At 45.5% G+C, this 16,647-nt stretch overlaps 1 protein-coding gene across 3 annotated transcripts in view; it reads right to left on the minus strand.

Moving 5' to 3' along the window:
• The window catches only part of LOC138097529 (regulator of MON1-CCZ1 complex), a 29,014-nt gene extending 14,537 nt beyond the window's left edge, over positions 1–14,477 (minus strand). For 2 of the 3 annotated variants that reach the window (XM_068993737.1, XM_068993738.1), the window contains exons 1-8: positions 14,314–14,477; positions 13,592–13,668; positions 10,972–11,056; positions 4,062–4,202; positions 3,666–3,769; positions 2,127–2,216; positions 1,930–2,035; positions 1,124–1,235 (exon numbers count right to left, since the gene is read on the minus strand). In XM_068993737.1, coding sequence (XP_068849838.1) covers positions 1,124–1,235; positions 1,930–2,035; positions 2,127–2,216; positions 3,666–3,769; positions 4,062–4,202; positions 10,972–11,056; positions 13,592–13,668; positions 14,314–14,415 — 817 coding nt within the window. In that variant the 5' untranslated portion in view covers positions 14,416–14,477. Of the gene's footprint in view, positions 1–1,123; positions 1,236–1,929; positions 2,036–2,126; positions 2,217–3,665; positions 3,770–4,061; positions 4,203–8,183; positions 8,271–9,639; positions 9,697–10,971; positions 11,057–13,591; positions 13,669–14,313 lie in introns of all 3 variants that reach the window. The other variant, XM_068993736.1, reaches the window with a different exon arrangement.
• Between the last annotated feature and the right edge of the window lie 2,170 nt (positions 14,478–16,647).

Genomic DNA, 16,647 nt, shown 5'->3' on the forward strand with positions numbered 1-16,647 from the left:
ATTAACCCTCACTGTTCAAGGGTCAACTGTAGCTTGTTCTCAAACTCTGCTCAGCTGGCTGATCCTGCAAGTCCCAGCGTGCAGGCGCGAGGCAGCGCTCTGGCTAAACTGTCAGCGAGAACCTGACCTGATTCTTCTCGTGACAGGTACTCAGACATCCTGTCAGTGGGTTAGGCCAACCCAAAGCTATCTGACAAGGGTTCCTTTAAGGAAACGCTCCTCCCGGAGTTCCACATGTGCACTTGTGACTCTGGTTTATACGTGGCAACTACAACCAACCTGCTCCAGACTCCCATCTCCTTGAAAAAGAACGTGGTTTGAGTTCTCCCCTGAAGTCAGTCACACTGAGGAAAAGCAAAAGGAACGAAATGGCTTTTCCCCTTTTCTGACATCCTGATCTTTTCTCTCCTCTGACTTCTCACTGCCACCTCTTCGGGTTGGAGGATGGGTTCAGAATAACCTCACAACTACAGCCTTAACACTTCCCATGACCACCAGTCAAGGGAAGACAACAGTCGTTGTCATCACAGTCACACAGAACTTAAGAACAATAAGGAGAAGTGATCCCAGGATAAATAACAGCCATAAATAGCCAAACTTAACCGCAGGGTTATTGAGCAGAGACAAACAGAAATGTCAACATCTTACTCAACATTAAAAACTCTTTGAGCTTCAATGGGTAATCACAATGCTCCACTGTAAAGCTCAGAGAAAAGAATCATTCTGTTTTCTTCAAAGGGAGATTCATGTCACTTATAAAACGTTTTTCATGAGAACACAATGTAACTTATAGACTCAGTAGTGTTAGTCGCTCAGTCGTGACTGACTCTGAGACCCCAAAGACTGTCTGTCGCCCGCCAGGCTCCTCTGTCTGTGGAACTCTCCAGGCAAGAATACTGCAGTGGGTGCCATTTTCTTCTCCAGGGGATGTTCCCAATCCAGAGACTGAATTCGCATCTCCTGCGTTGCAGGCAGACTCTTTATTATCTGAGCCACCAGGGAAGCCCAAGATTCAGTAGTGACGTTAGAAAAAACAGACAGAAGCAGCCCTGGGAAAGTGAACAGATGTGGGAAGCCCTGGACCTGCTCCCCCTTCCACCCACACACGGCCACTCCCTCGTACCTGCTGCGGGGATCTGACAGGGCTGGATGGATCGAGCTGGGAGCACCGGGTGATGCAGAGTAACAGAGCCGTCGAAATCCCCCCGCAGCCTGATATCAAATATCACCGACGTCTGGCGGGCAGAAAGACAACCGCGTGGTATCAGCCCAATAGACCGCAGCTCCACCCGCCCTCTCGGGACCTCACGTCTTCTGTTCAGATCCGCTGAAGGAGCCTCCTGTCTGCGATCGACCCCTGCATGCTGGTGCCTATCTGAGGAGGACTCTGCTGCGACATCACAGCTCTCTGCCAGCTCTCACATGGATCCCCACGTCTATGACTCGCTGCCTCTGAAGGGCTCCAGTGATGGGAACACAGCCTTTTCACTTCAACTTGCAACATCTTCATTGGTTGACAACACAGGTGTCACCAGCCTCCAGGAGGGAAGTGGCTTGTCTCCCACCGGACACCCAGCTGACAGGCATTCTAGTTCTTTCTCTGGAGCCACAAGGCCTCAAAACCACCATCATTTACACTCACAAAGGGGCTCAGGTGCTAACACAACACAGTGGCTTGGCAGGAGTTCCTGGCTCAGGTGACTCAACCAAATGACTATTCCCAAGTTTGATCTCATGTGTGTTATTTTCTGAAACAGTATTTAATTCTCCTAATCAACTGGTAGGGTTTTCCTAAACCATCTAGAAGACCAAACCCATTTCTACCTGGAAGACCAGGATTTTGAGTATAAAGGGCACTTTCTAGTCTTCTGCAGAATGTTTTGTCATTTTCACAGCTCCTTGGAGCAGGACATGCCCCTACACTCATACCTCTGTGTCCTGATGATGAACCACGACCAGGTTGTCCACCACGTTTAGGGCAAACTTCCCCGTCCGGTTTAACTTCAATATGTGCATCTTTTTACAGGCACCTTCTCTGTAAGACAAGAGAAAGGTCACAAAATAGATCAACAAGCTGTGGTTCATATTTTAAAACTGGAGAAGAGGGAAGACAGCGTTAAGCGTACCGTGGGAGGTGATACAGGACCACCTCTGCTCCAGCACTGTTGGAGGTCCGAGAATGATGCCTCAGGAAGAGAACGTACAGCTGGCCATATCTGATCAGAGAACAGGGAGACGTAAGTCATGCTGGTCATCTGACATCCTCCCATTCTAAATGCTGAGTTATAAGGCCATAGGTAAGTGAATTACAAGATACCCACGTCATCAGATATTCTGCAGCCAACAGAAACATTTACAAAGAAAGTGCCGTTATCTTAAAAAAAAAGAAATCTAATATTAAGTGAAAAACGGGGGATGCAAAACTAAATAGAACTTGATCACAGTATTTAAGAAAAAAAAACCTACAAACTTATGCAGCATGTCCAAAACCACTGGAAAGAACAGGTTGTTAATAGTCGTCCTTGAGTAATATGCTGTCTGTGCTCATGTGCTCATTCATGTCCGACTCTTTGCGACCCCATGGACTGTAGCCCACCAGCTTCCTTTGCCCATGGGATTTCCCAGACAAGAATAGTGGACTGGGTTATCATTTCTTGCTCCAGGGGATCTTCCAACCCAGGGATTGAACCTGAGTCTCCTGCACTGACAGAGGGATTCTTTACCACTAGCGCCACCTGGGAAGCCCAGGGTAATATGCCAAGTCCATTTTTCTTCTCACTTTCTGTGATTTCCCAGTTTTGTAAAATGAATACATTCCTTAATCATAGGAAAGGATAATCACTTTGCATTTTTAAGCCTCATCTGATAAGTGTTGCTGTGACCAGTTCCTGTAGGCAGGTTTTTGTTCCAGGAGTTCACACTGTGCTGGGGCCTGCCTCAGGGACAAGGAAGAGACAGAGGGAAGGGTCTCCTTTTGCAAAGACTTCTCATTTTATCTTTTTCTATACCATCATGCCTCATATTTCTTTAAAAAGAAAAAAAAAGCACTCTAAGTGCTAAAAGCTTTTTGCCATTTGGAAACTAGTTTTAGGCCATAGAAGAATCAGAAGTAATTTAGAAGCAAAGTGTTGATATTTGCTGAATTTGGGTATATAGGAGATTCTCTGAATCAGTTTTATTTTTGTGTTTGATATTTTCATAATAAAATTTTTAAATTTGAGCTATCTACATTTCCAAATGAAAATAAACGTTCTACACAAATAATTTAGGTCTACATCTGTTAAATAAAAAATGTAAACTATGTTTTTCTTTAGAATAAGTATGATATATTTTATGTAAAAAAAACTTTGATAAGCTTCAACTCAGAACTAAAAAAAAATTTTCTGAAACTGAGAAATAAAGTGGCTCAGTGGTCTCATTTTATCAGACTAATGTGGTGAAAAAAACTTCTCTAAGATCACAAAGTCAATAAAATCAGAAAAGAATGTCCGGAAGATGAGGAGCTTTCTACATTCATAAGACCCAGAAGTGGAGAAGGGGGGTCCTTCTCTTGTGTTCTGAGGCTACAGGAGCCAGGGCAGCCCTGCTGTGCTTACAACAACCTCCTATCGTTGACAGCACTGAAAACAATTATGAGGAGGAATTCTCCCAAAGGACAGACATACATTGTCGCCATGGCAATGTCTCTCTCCGAGAGGCTCAGTTTAGTTGACTTTGGGGCAGCTGGTAATTCAATCTCAAACTTAGGCAGCTTCGACATGGTGCCAGCCTGTTTGGGGGAGAAAAAACTTTTTGCAGAAGCTTATTAAGCCCTTCTGATGTTCCAGCCCTCCCCACATCACAGCACTGAGGATACACAAGTACCGAGTCTTCCCCTCCTTTTCAGGGTTCCAGGCTTAGGACCCATTCCTGATGGAGATGGGATGGTATGGGGTGCCCTCTAGTGGTCAGAAGGGGCGAGGCTCTTGTTGGAGGAACTTGCCCCTTTGAAGTTACAGGATCAGTTAGGCTTTTAGAAGAACAAGGTCAGAGGACTTTTTTCAAGGGAGGCTGACCCTTACCCGGAAGTAGAAGGGCTGCAGCACATTTCCAAGCACTGTGGTGGAGAGCAGAATCACGGAGCCCTCGGGACAGTACATGTACCAGTTCACGTTGATGTTCTGGCTCTTCAGGAGCTTCAGATTCCGCTTCTCTGGTAACACCTGACACAAAGTTCAAGAAACAGAAGCTTCATTTGAAAACAGCAAATGGGAAATTCCCCGGTGGTCCAGTGGTTAGGACTCTGTGCTTCTGCTGCAGGGAATGCAGGTTTGATCCCTGGTCAGGATCCTGCCTGCATCCAGGTATGGCCAAAATAATAAAAAAGAAAATACCTGAAAACTGACATAGTATACAAAGAAAATCATAAAAAGCAGAAGTTAGTAATTAAGTAGAAAAAAATCATTTTTATTTATTACAGCTACCATTCTTCCAGCCCTGTGCTTATTAACACTTCCAAATCTTAGCTCATTTATTCTTTCCCTGCCCCCAAGGGCTGGGCATCATTAGGCTGATTTGAGGGGAAAAAATAAGGCTCCAAGGGGCAAAGGAACCTGTGAAAACCCAGGCAGCCCTCCTCACTCCAGGGCCACCCAAGCCCCCACACTTCCAGGCACCATCCTCCCAAGAGTGGGGAGCATCAGCATCCTTGGTTGTCATGGATCCAGCAACACAAACCGACGCCCTGGAGCCACATGCACCAAATCAGCCACCGCCCTGCCTGCAGAATTGGCCTTCCTCCTGGTCTCCCGCTCAATCTGAGGCTGGGGGTGAGCAGGTATCCTTCTTCTAACACATGTGGGTTCATGAGACTCCATGTGCAAACCGAGTAACTATTTTATCATAATAGCACATTTAAAATATACTCAGAATCTCCTGATGCATTAAGGAGTGCTGAATAGAGCCCAAGGATGATGTTAATGCTCCCAGAACACTGCCCTGAAGAACTGACTTGGAAGTCAGCGTTGGGGGCATGGGTTTCTCGATGATCCAGGGATAATAAAATAAACATGTGTCAGAGTCCTTTTTCTTTCTTATTTCTTGAAGATCTTAAAACCACCTGGATGTCCTGAATGTACACTCTTCTACTTCTGAGAACAGAAAGATACTTTTAAATGACTGCCCCAGGAACCCTTCTGTAAAGCCACAATCCTCTCCTTGCTAGTCACAGGCTCAAAATTCTATTTCTGTGCATATGGGATTCAGGTAGCTTTCCTTTCTGCCGGTCACTGAGGTACTGATAACCGACCTACAGCAAAGTTCCACAGCATTCACAGCATCCTGTGTTACACAGGTGTGCCTCCTCCATTCATACATTCTAAATTAAATTACACTGGTTTCATTGGGACAACAAACTGAACACCTGAAAGAATTCTAACCCTCTCCACTTTGGCTCCACTTAAGAGATTTCAGGAGCTTTCTCAATAGATCAGGCGGCTGGAACATATTAATACATTACCGACCAGGGGATTTTTGCAGAAACTAAGGCCTGTGGCCAGCAATTTGTTATGTAAGTTAATATTGAAACACTCTGGTCAATTATGTCCCGGTAACATAAGATGCATTACTACGTCAGTAAGTTAGTTATTAAAAGATAAAGTCCAATGTAAACAACAGAGTGAAAAGGCAACCTACAGAACAGGAGAAAGTATTTGCAAATCATCTGATAAAGGGTTAATATTCAAAAAATACAAACACTTCCTACAACTCAACAAAAGAAAATAATCCAATTTAAAAACAGAGGGGACTTCCCTGGTGACACAGTGGCTGAGAATCTGCCTGCCAATGCAGGGAACAGGGATTCAATCCCTGGTCCGGGAAGATTCCATGAGTTGTGGAGCAACTAAGCCCAAGGGCTACAACTGTTGAAGCCTGCCCTAGAGCCTGTGTTCCACGAGAAGCTACTGTAATGTGAAGCCCCAGCACCGCAACGAAGAGTAGCCCCTGCTCACTGCAATTAGAGAAAGCCCGTGAGCAGCAACAAAAACCCAGCACGGCCAAAGATAAATTAAATAAATATTACTTTTTTAAAAAGAGGAATAGACACCATCCAGAGCACGAACAAAAAGCCAACAAGCCATGAACAAGGTGTACACCATCACCAATCAGAGAAATGCAAATCAAAACCACAATGAGATACCATCTGACACCCAGCAGGATGACTGCTATGGATAAAACAGAAAACAACAACTATTAGTGGTGAGATGGAGAAACCGGAACCTTTGTGCACCGTCGCTGGGAATGTCAAATGGCGTAACTGTGATGCGGAAATGCCTTAAAAATTAAAAACAGAATTATTATGTGACCCAACAATCCCATTTGGGGGTTATATACCCAAAAGAACTGAAAGCAGGGTCTCAAAGAGATACTCACACACTTGTGTTAATAGCAGCATCATTCACAATTACCAAAAACTGGAAGCAATGCCAGTGTCTGTCGGTAGATAAATGGACAAACGGAATGTGATGTATGTATTCAATGGAATATTTTTCAGGCTTGCAAAGGAAGGGAATTCTGATGCATGCTGTAACATGGGTGAACCTTGAGGACATTATGCTAAGTGAGACAGGACGGCCAGAAAAAGACAAACAGTGCACGATTCCATTTATAGGAGGTAGAGGACCTTAAAGCAGCAAATTCATAGAAGCAGAAAGGAAACCTGTGGTTACCACGGGCTGGGAAAGGGGAAATGGGGAGTTGTTGTTCAATAGGTACTGAGCTTCAGTTTTACAAGATGAAAGGTCTGCAGCTCGTTTTCACTACAACATGAAAATACTTCACGCTAATGAATTATACACTTAATGGTTAAGATGGTAGATTTCATGTTATGTGCTTTTTATCACAGTTAAAAAAAAATCGGACTTCCCTGGCAGCCCAATAGTTAAAGCTTCCAATGCAGGGGGCAAGGGTTCAATTCTTAGTAGGGGAACTAAAATCCCACATGGCACAGCCAAAAAATAAAAATAAGTAAAATAACAATATTAAAAAAAAAGTTTAAAAAAATATTCTTTTTAAGATGAAAAGGCAATTCATAAAACAGGAAACACAAATGTACAATACACAAAAATGCTTAGCACCCTCCTAATGAAACATGCAAATTAAAATGGCTTTCCACCTCTCAAGATTGGCAAATGTCTACAGATTTATGATAACTAGCTCTGCCAATGGTGTGGAAAATAGAGATTCCTATATTGCTAGTGAGAATGCAACTTCTGGAAGAAATTTACCAGTATCTCTTCAGGTTTTTACTTCTTATTCTCAATTTAGTTTTTACTTCCAATTTATTTTTTGGCCTTGTTGCATGGCATGTGGGATCTTAGTTACCTGATCAGGGACAGAACCTTCAACAGCCCCACCCAACACATACCACCCATTGGAAGCAAGGAGTCTTAATTACTAGACCACCAGGAAAGTCCCTGTTCAGCTTTTTAGGTATTCATACCTAGATTATAATTTCCCTTCTAAGAACTGTGTCATCTAAGAATATAAAGCAACCTTTACAAGCTCATTCACTGCTTGAACTCACTACAGAATTGTTTGTAATCACTAGGAAACAAAGATGTTCATGGACAAGAGTTGGTAAAACTGTAGCACATCTGCACACCTGAATACCAGTCAGAATAAGCTATGGTAGGATGTCTAAGAAATATCCCTATGCAAAAAAAAAAAAGAGCCAGTCCCAAAAGTCTGCACAATATAATCATATTTCTAAGTGTAGGAACCAAGTGGAGGAACAGGCACCAAATTAGTTCATAATGGTTACTTCTTACCTTCCATATAAAGTAAAGGTAACATCTGAATGTTTTACCAAAAAATATGTATTACTTGTAATCAGAAAAAAAAAAACCAAGTGAATTCAAAGAGCTGCTAAAACATGATCACAAACCTTTCTCTAGAACAGGTAAGTAATAAACATTTGTTCTTGGTTGTTTGCTAAGTCCTATCTGACTTTTTTGTGACCCTGTAGACTGTAGCCCACCAGGCTCCTGTCCATGGGATTTTCCAGGCAAGAATACTGGAGTGGGTTGCCATTTCCTTCTCCTGGGGAACTTCCCAACCCAGAGATTGAACCTGTGTCTCCTGTATTGGCAGGCGGATTCTCTACCACTGAGCCGCCAAGAAAGCCCAAGTAATAAATATAATACCTGGTAAAATTCGATTCCTTGATCTGTGATGAAGACAATTTCAGCAGAACTGGTCCAGCAGAATCCTAGTATGTTGGCATTTTTGGTCTGAAAAGAATTGTAGAAAGATTTTTTTAAATTAATAGTAATAAAAAAAAGAATCTGTAATTTTTTTCAAAAGTTTAAAGTACCTTGCTGTTTATATCACTCTTTGATAAAAGTTACCAAGATGTGATTACTTATGAACAAGTCATACTTTCTGTTAAATACAGTGTTCCCAGATATCCACCTGAAACACCTCACTGAAGCACCTGAATGTGAAGTCCTTCTTGTCAACAGGATGGGGGAAAGGACTGAGTTTGGCAGGAAGGTAAGTGCCCAGCACTCTGATACCAACCTCTACCTTTAGAAATCAAAGGACAGCTGATATGCTCTGTCAAACACATCATAAAAGCTAGTGGTATAAAGGTCTTAAGGCCTAAAGATTTTCTGTGGCGGTTACCCAAAGTGGGGTTGAAGATCTTGAGCCCTGCCCTGAGTCACCTGGTGAAGAGCCCCGCTGGGAGCCTCAGGGCAGCCAGGCCAGGACCAGGCTCTGCTGCACAGAGCAACCAGGTCTGCCAGGGGCTAAGGTGTCCACAGATGGGCCCCTCTTTGCTGAGAACCCATCAGAAGTACTAGTCACTCAGTCGTGTCCAACTCTTTGTGACCCCATTGACTGCCAGACTCCTCTGTTCATGGGATTCTCCAGGCAAGAATACTGGAGTGGGTTGCCCTTTCCCCCTCCAGGGGATCTTTCCGACCCAGGGGTCAACCCTGCATCTCCTACTTTGCAGGCAGGTTCTTTACCTCTGAGCCACCTGGGAAATCTGAGGAACCCAGGTGGATCCCCAAGTAGCAAAACCATTACAAACATGTGCAAAGACAAACCACTTTATCAGCAGCTTCTGCTGGGTTTCCTAGGTGCCAAGATGCTCTCTGAGCTGAGCCCCCTCTAGCTCATCACGCCCAGCAAATCTGATTAAAATGGATTAGAATCTCCACTGACGGGAGGGACGGAAAAGGAAGGAGACAAGGAGCGCAAGTCCAGACAACATCATCGGGAAAAAGGGGGAAAGAACTCCTTTTCCAAAAACCTCCGAAGAGGCTGCTATGAAGGGAATCCAAGGTCTGACCCAGAAACTCCGCCCAGCGGAGAAGGGCAGGGGCCACAGGAAGACAACAGCCACCAAGGGCTGAAGGGGCTTGGGGTTCAACATCGTCCATCCGTTTAATCCTGCCAGCTCCATCTTACAGCTGAAGAAACGCACTTTAAAAAATTTAAAAGGTGTCCGAAGTCAGAGCCAACATGAGGCAGATCCCAGGGTCCAAGCACAATCTAATTCCACATTCGTGCTCTGTTACCCGGCTACCCTGTGCCTCTGGCCCTAGAGTTTACACCCACCAGCTCAGACAGAATCACCCCATCGGCCCATACCTTGCACTCCTGAGTGTACTCCAGCTGAGAACTATCCGGGATAAAATTAGAAAAGTCCTGAAAGGAAAGAAATATACAAGAGGAGAAGTGTGGATCTTCAAGTACAAAGAGACAAGAGGAAAAAGACCATTTAAAAAGCGGTCAGGAAAAAAAAAAAAAAAAACACAGACAAAACCCCAAAGACAAGAAAAATAAAACAACTGATCTAGACAAAATGCCCCATTATCAGCAGCAGGTTGACAATTCCAATTTTTAAAATGAGTTAATCCAAATATTGTTAGAGTTCAGAAACTGATTTTGAAAATGCATTCCTCAAATGACTGATTTCGGAGAAATGGGTTGCTATATTTTACAAGAGGCTTTCCAAAAATTCTAGCAGTTAATACTGACAGAAAGAAACAGGATTTGCCTTTCTCAATAGCTTTTTCTCTATAAATGGCGATGGTAAATACTGACAAAAGCCAAAATGCCCACAAGCTGCTCCAGATCTGAATATCTGCTCTTAGATCAAGCATTCAAAGATGAGAGAAATGAAAATATGAAGTTACTGAGGTGAGGCTAACTCCCAAAGTTGCCAAAAATATGCTTTGCAAAATCTATGGTTCCAGTTATCCATCAAAACAAAAGATGCCTGATGTTCCAAATAACTTTTAAAAAAACTTTAAGGGGATTCTCTTCGATTCCAGGGGTTAGGATCCCTCACTTTTATTGCAGGGGGCCCAAGTTTGGTCCCTGGTTGGGGAGCTAAGCTCCTGCAAGCCACATAGAGCAGCAAAAAAAAAAAACGGGAAAAAATTAAAAAGAGGTACATTAAAAAAATTTTTTTAAGTCAAAAATGACAAACTAAGGCTGTGTTAAATATTTATCCATTTAAATGTCTTTCTCATCTTCAAGAATCCAAAAACTCAAACACAATGCAGCATGGAACTACAGTTTCCATGAAATTAAAATAAAAATGGGTCCTTTCACACTGGAATTTTGCAGTTCATTCTCTTCCAAATGAACTTCTAGTTTTATATTTCCCTATTCCGTATTTCTTATTATTTACCGTGTAGCTTTATTTGGTCTATTTTCTTTGCTCTCAAATGTCTGACTCTTTGCGACCCCATGGACTGTAGCCTGCCAGGCTCCTCTGTCCATGGGATTCTCCAGGCAAGAACACTGGAGTGGGTTGCCATGCCCTCCTCCAGGGGATCTTTCCAATCCAGGGATAGAATTTGCATCTCCGGTGTCTCCTGCATTGCAGGCAGATTCTTTACCACTAGCGCCACCTGGGAAGCCCGCCAAATGTACTTCTAATGTCCTTTTCTTTGTACTATAAAGATGTCTTACCACGGTCTTTGAGGTCCTCTGAACCGCCAATATCTTATTTTCCAAGGAAAACTTGATGCACTTCACTTCTCCTTTGTCCTCCATTCTTTAAGAAGAAAAAGCAGGTGATGAGTTGTACAGTTCATGACTGCATTCTAGCTTCTATCATTTTATGAGACGAAAAAAGACTAGTTAAATATTCAGGAAGCAGTAAATCTTAGTTTAAAATGATAATGATGTTTCTGAAGCTTATAGGACTGCTTTTCAAACAGCAGAGTCCAACTGGCAACAGGAGGCAGAAGAAACTGACCAAATTGCACATAACAAGTGACTAAGGTGTTGCAAACACCGCATTTTCACCTGAGCCTCCATTTAGCTGTCACCGAGTCTAGACCCCAGAGTAACTTTCTCCACACACTGCCGCCTTCTCTCTCCATTGCCTTCACAGCAACGCCTTTTTTCTCCTGAGATGCTGGTAGCTGTGAGATATTTACTTACTTATTTCTGATTGAAGTATATAGCAGCTTTTGAAAAAGGAGTCTACTTTTTTGCACCCAGCACCCCACGGGCTGCGCCGCCCAGGACGGCTCCACCTCTGTCTCACAACCACCTCAAATGGAGGTCAAGAGGAAGCCAAGGGCTGGATCACAGGGGAAACTTTCGAAGGAAAGGGGTCACTCCCTGTCCTGATTATGGTGATGGTTTCATGTATCAAAACTCATCAACTGTGTATGTCAAATATATACAGCTAGTAATAATCAGACCACAACAGGGCTATTAGAAGTGGCAAGACGTTTTTAAAACAGAGTAGGGAATTTCCTGGTGGTCCAGTGGCTAGGACTCGGCACTTTCACTCCTGGGCCTGGGTTCAATCCCTGGTCGGCAAACTACAATCCTACAAGCCGCTCAGTGTGGCCAAAACAATCAAAGACGGTAAACTCAATATCTCCCCTCAAGTCTTCCTGAGCCCCCTGGGCTGGATCATCATGGCCTCACCCCCACTTTCCACACCCAAGTGACCAGCAAGTCTTACCCTAAGCAACCTTCCTAAGCAACCCCAGAGAGCCTACTGGATGCCAGTCAACACTATCTTTGGTCTACATTGCCTTCAGGCAGGTTTCCACTGCACCGGCTCAGAACGTAGCAATTGTCTCTTAATGGGATACCTGACTCATATGACAGGTTCCCAACTAATCAAACTTCAATGCTGCACCAGTGCACTCTTTCCAAATACTGATCTTTTCGCCTTTTTAAAACAATCTAAAGTAATGAGATAAAATCCACAGCAGAATATAGAGGGTTCAAGCTGACCCATCAGTGGCCACACCACCAACCATGCCTTCCCTGAGTGAAACCTTGTCTTCAGTCACACAGACAGGGAATCCACCCCCGCCCCCCCCAACAGGCAGACTGCTTGTCTTCGTGTTCTTTCCATCCAGAAGCCTCCTGTCCACCTAGAAGCCTCCCTTTCAGGCCTCGATCCTCTCTGAGGCCTTCCCTCTCCCAGGCAGTGGTCTTCCCCAGCCCGTCCCAAGATAAATGTCCATCTCTTCTCTGTGCCTCCATTCTGAAGAGACAGTGATTACAATATCTATCACAGTAAATACTATGCGTCCACTCCCTGCCTCCCAACACTAAATGTATGGGTTTTCCAAAAGGGGGATGTGCTCACATGCTCAGTGGCTCTGTCGAGTCTGACTCTTTGCGACCCCTAAAGGGGGCCAGGCTCACTCAAAGCCTGGAGCCCAGCACACTGCAAGCAGTGTTTTCCCAACAGAGGATGATCAAAGAAAAAGAGGCTGATTCATTTTCTACCTCAAAAATTGTTTTCTAGGGACTTCCCTGGTGGTCCAGTGTCTAAGAACTCTGTGATCTCAATGCAGGAGGCCCAGGTTCCATCGCTGGTCAGGGAACCAGATCCCACATGCCACAAGGAAAGGAACCCACACGCTGCAACTAAGACCTGGCTCAGCCAAATAAAAAAAAACCTTAAAAAACCAAAAATGTAAAAACTGTTTCCTAGTTACACAGTCCAACTGTAAAATGTTTTTAAAGTCACCACCGAACTGAGGATCAACTCTGTACCTTCCCCTCTGTAATCACAATAGTTAAGGTCATCAAATAGTTTATCATCCAAACTGAGATAATTCTGAAAGTGAAAGGAGCTGCTACCCATAGTTACAATGGTTTCACTGGGATATACTGGGACATCCAGTCCCCTTAAGTATACTGGAAGCTGAGGTTTTAACACACATGATTACATGGCAAACACTGACCCAGGAATCTCCTCCATCTCCCAAACGCTCTGGAAAGCCCCTGAGTCAAAAGAGGAAATAAAGCCCCTCTTCCACCAAGAAACCGGAAATATGAACGCTGACGCTCCGACTGGTTAATTTCAAGAGACAGGAACTGGAGTATGTTGATCCCAAAACAACAAGCAAAGACTGCAAACCTTCACTCTGACAGGAAGTCCAAGGATATCCACCAAGACTGTATAGCAGGTGTCTGCTTCCCTCTTCCTACAGGCAGGGATATGCCCCACACCCAACATATAAAACAAGCTTCTAAATGAGAAACAGATAAAAACACCATTTTGTTTACACTGTTTGAAACAGTCTGGAAACGTCGATATGATAATTACCTAAATGAGATGGGATTCCTGTCATCAGGGCCTTTCACTACCACTCCAGTGGCTCCACCAGATCGAACGGCAAAAACCTGGGAGAAAAAGCAGCGACGTTTTACCATCCTGAACTCTGAAAGGCTCCAGACACCTATACCCACCTGCGAGGATGATTTCTGCTACACTCCACCCTGGCTTCAGCTGAACTAACGTGGCACTTAGCAAACTGCGGATGCTTGGTGTCCACATAAATTTTAAGAAACAAGAGAGGAGTGACTAAAACAAACTACCATTCGGCACGCTGCCCGCCGTGCGAGATCGGGCGGTCTTGGAGGCTGCAAGCTCTAACCCGTGAATGCACTTACGCACACCCGGCTACTCAGCCAAGCTGCTCCCCGGGTTTACAAAATTCCCGAGAACAGTGAAAATCTCAGCGCCTAAATCATTGACTGCAAGGGAAACTGATGACGAGAAGGCGATGGGGAAACGCCGGCGTGCCACCAGCGGACCGCAGCGGCCGAGGGGCGCCGGGGTCCGCCCGGCTGTCACTTTGGGGGAGAAAGCTCTGGCCGCGGCAGAGCCCGGTCACTCGGATGCCTCACAGGACGGGACTGGCGCGGCGGCCCTAGGCCTCATCCCCGGGCCCCCGGCCCCGGCGCGCGGAACACCCGGCGGCATCGGGGGCGGCTGGCAGGGCGCGACGGGCCGCGCGGGGGAGAAGGGCGCGGGCTGGCCCGGACCTGCTTGTTGGCCTCGTCGAAGAAGACGCAGTTGACCGGGTTTGCCTTTTCGAAGTGCACCGGCCGCTCGCACAGTTCCAGGTAGTAGTCCTCCTCGCCCATGGCGGGCGCCGCGCCTGCGGCGGGGGGCCCGGGGGCGGCCGCCAGCGTGAAGCCGGTCGAGCAACACCGGATGTAATGAGTCTGGCCGGGCGGTGGCAGCCGTGGCGGCGGCGATCTCGCGGGCGCTGAGGCCGCTTCCTGGTGCCACGCCCCTTCCTGGTGCCACGCCCCCAACCCTCCGGCACGTGACTCGCAGATCTCCTCACTTAAACTGGCGACTACCGGCCGCCTCGTAGCTGTGGGGCCCACCGGCCGGAGACCAAACCGGGCTCTCCGCGGGAGGCTCCTCCCCTATGCGGTGGGGGCGGAGCACCAGGGCTGCCCAGCCGACGGAGGGTGGAGGGCGGAGGGGCGGAGGGCCTCACAGGGAAACACTTTTGGTGCAGTGGGCGGGCTTGGGCGCCCTGACGCCCAGCCGCACTTTTTCGGGTGGTCGGTAGTCCTGGCTCCCTGTCGGTCACAGGAAGCTTGCGCAGAGCAGCGTGCTCGTGTGGGGCAGGGCTGCCCCTTGGTCTAAGGAAAGAGCATCCTTCTAGAGCCTGTCTCTTACTAAGGGAGAGCATGGTCAGCGCCTGGATGCTCTGAGCGTGTAACGGGGAAAACTAGTTTAGATTGCGGGTCTGAAAGCCTCTTCATGGCGTTGATAGTTGAAGGGGATGGGGTAAGTGGGGGGTAGCTCCTCATTCAAGGGATAGGAGAGAGAGATGGGAGGGAAGAAGAGAGAAGCACAGATGACGCCCTAGATGTCCGTTCTCAACAAGCAGATAAATTTTGACACCATTCTCTTAAGATATAAAGTGGCTTGCGACGTTTGGCAGGAAGTAGGGAAGGTCAAGAATTGGGTTTTGGACACGTGAATCTGAAGAGAAATGATACTTACACAGATGGATATATGGGCATCCCTGGTGGCTCAGACGTTAAAGAATCTGCCCTGCAATGCAGGACACCCAGTTTCGATCCTTGGAGGGGTTAAAATCCCCTGGAAAAGGAAATGACAGCCCACTCCAGTATTCTTGCCTAGAGAATCCCTTGGACGGAGGAGCCTGGCAGGCTATACAGTCCATGGGGTTGCACAGAGTCTGACACGACTGAGCTACTAACACATATATAGGTCTGAAGCTCATCAGAAGAGTGACAAAACTGGAGACAGAAATTGGGAGTTATTGAAATACAGATGGTATTTGAAGCCATGGAATTGGGTGGGATCACCTAAGACAAGACCAGGAGCTGACTGTGGCTCAGATCATGAACTCCTTATGCCAAATTCAGACTTAAATTGACGAAAGTAGGGAAAACCGCTAGACCATTCAGGTATGACCTAAATCAAATCCCTTATGATTATACAGTGGAAGTGAGAAATAGATTTAAGGGACTAGATCTGATAGATAGAGTGCCTGATGAACTATGGACTGAGGTTCGTGACATGGTACAGGAGACAGGGATCAAGACCATCCCCATGGAAATGAAATGAAAAAAACCAAAATGGTTGTCTAGGGAGGCCTTACAAATAGCTGTGAAAAGAAGAGAAGCAAAAAGCAAAGGAGAAAAGGAAAAATATAAGCATCTGAATGCAGAGTTCCAAAAAATAGCAAGAAGAGATAAGAAACCTTTCCTCAGCGATCAATGCAAAGAAATAGAGGAAAAGAACAGAATGGGAAAGACTAGAGATCTCTTCAAGAAAATTAGAGATACCAAGGGAACATTTCACACAAAGATAGGCTCGATAAAGGACGGAAATGGTATGGACCTAACAGAAGCAGAAGATATTAAGAAGAGGTGGCAAGAATACACAGAAGAACTGTACAAAAAAGATCTTCATGACCCAGATAATCACGATGGTGTGATCACTCACCTAGAGCCAGACATCCTGGAATGTGAAGTCAAGTGGGCCTTAGAAAGCATCACTACAAACAAAGCTAGTGGAGGTGATGGAATTCCAGTTGAGCTATTTCAAATCCTGAAAGATGATGCTGTGAAAGTGCTGCACTCAATATGCCAGCAAATTTGGAAAACTCAGCAGTGGCCATGGGACTGGAAAAGGTCAGTTTTCATTCCAATCCCAAAGAAAGGCAATGCCAAAGAATGCTCAAACTACAGCACAATTGCACTCATCTCACATGCCAATAAAGTAACACTCAAAATTCTCCAAGCTAAGCTTCAGCAATACGTGAACCATGAACTTCCAGATGTTCAAGATGGTTTTAGAAAAGGAACCAGAGATCAAATTGCCAA

This window comes from Capricornis sumatraensis, chromosome 21 (assembly GCF_032405125.1).
Source record: "Capricornis sumatraensis isolate serow.1 chromosome 21, serow.2, whole genome shotgun sequence".
Lineage (NCBI taxonomy): Eukaryota > Metazoa > Chordata > Mammalia > Artiodactyla > Bovidae > Capricornis > Capricornis sumatraensis.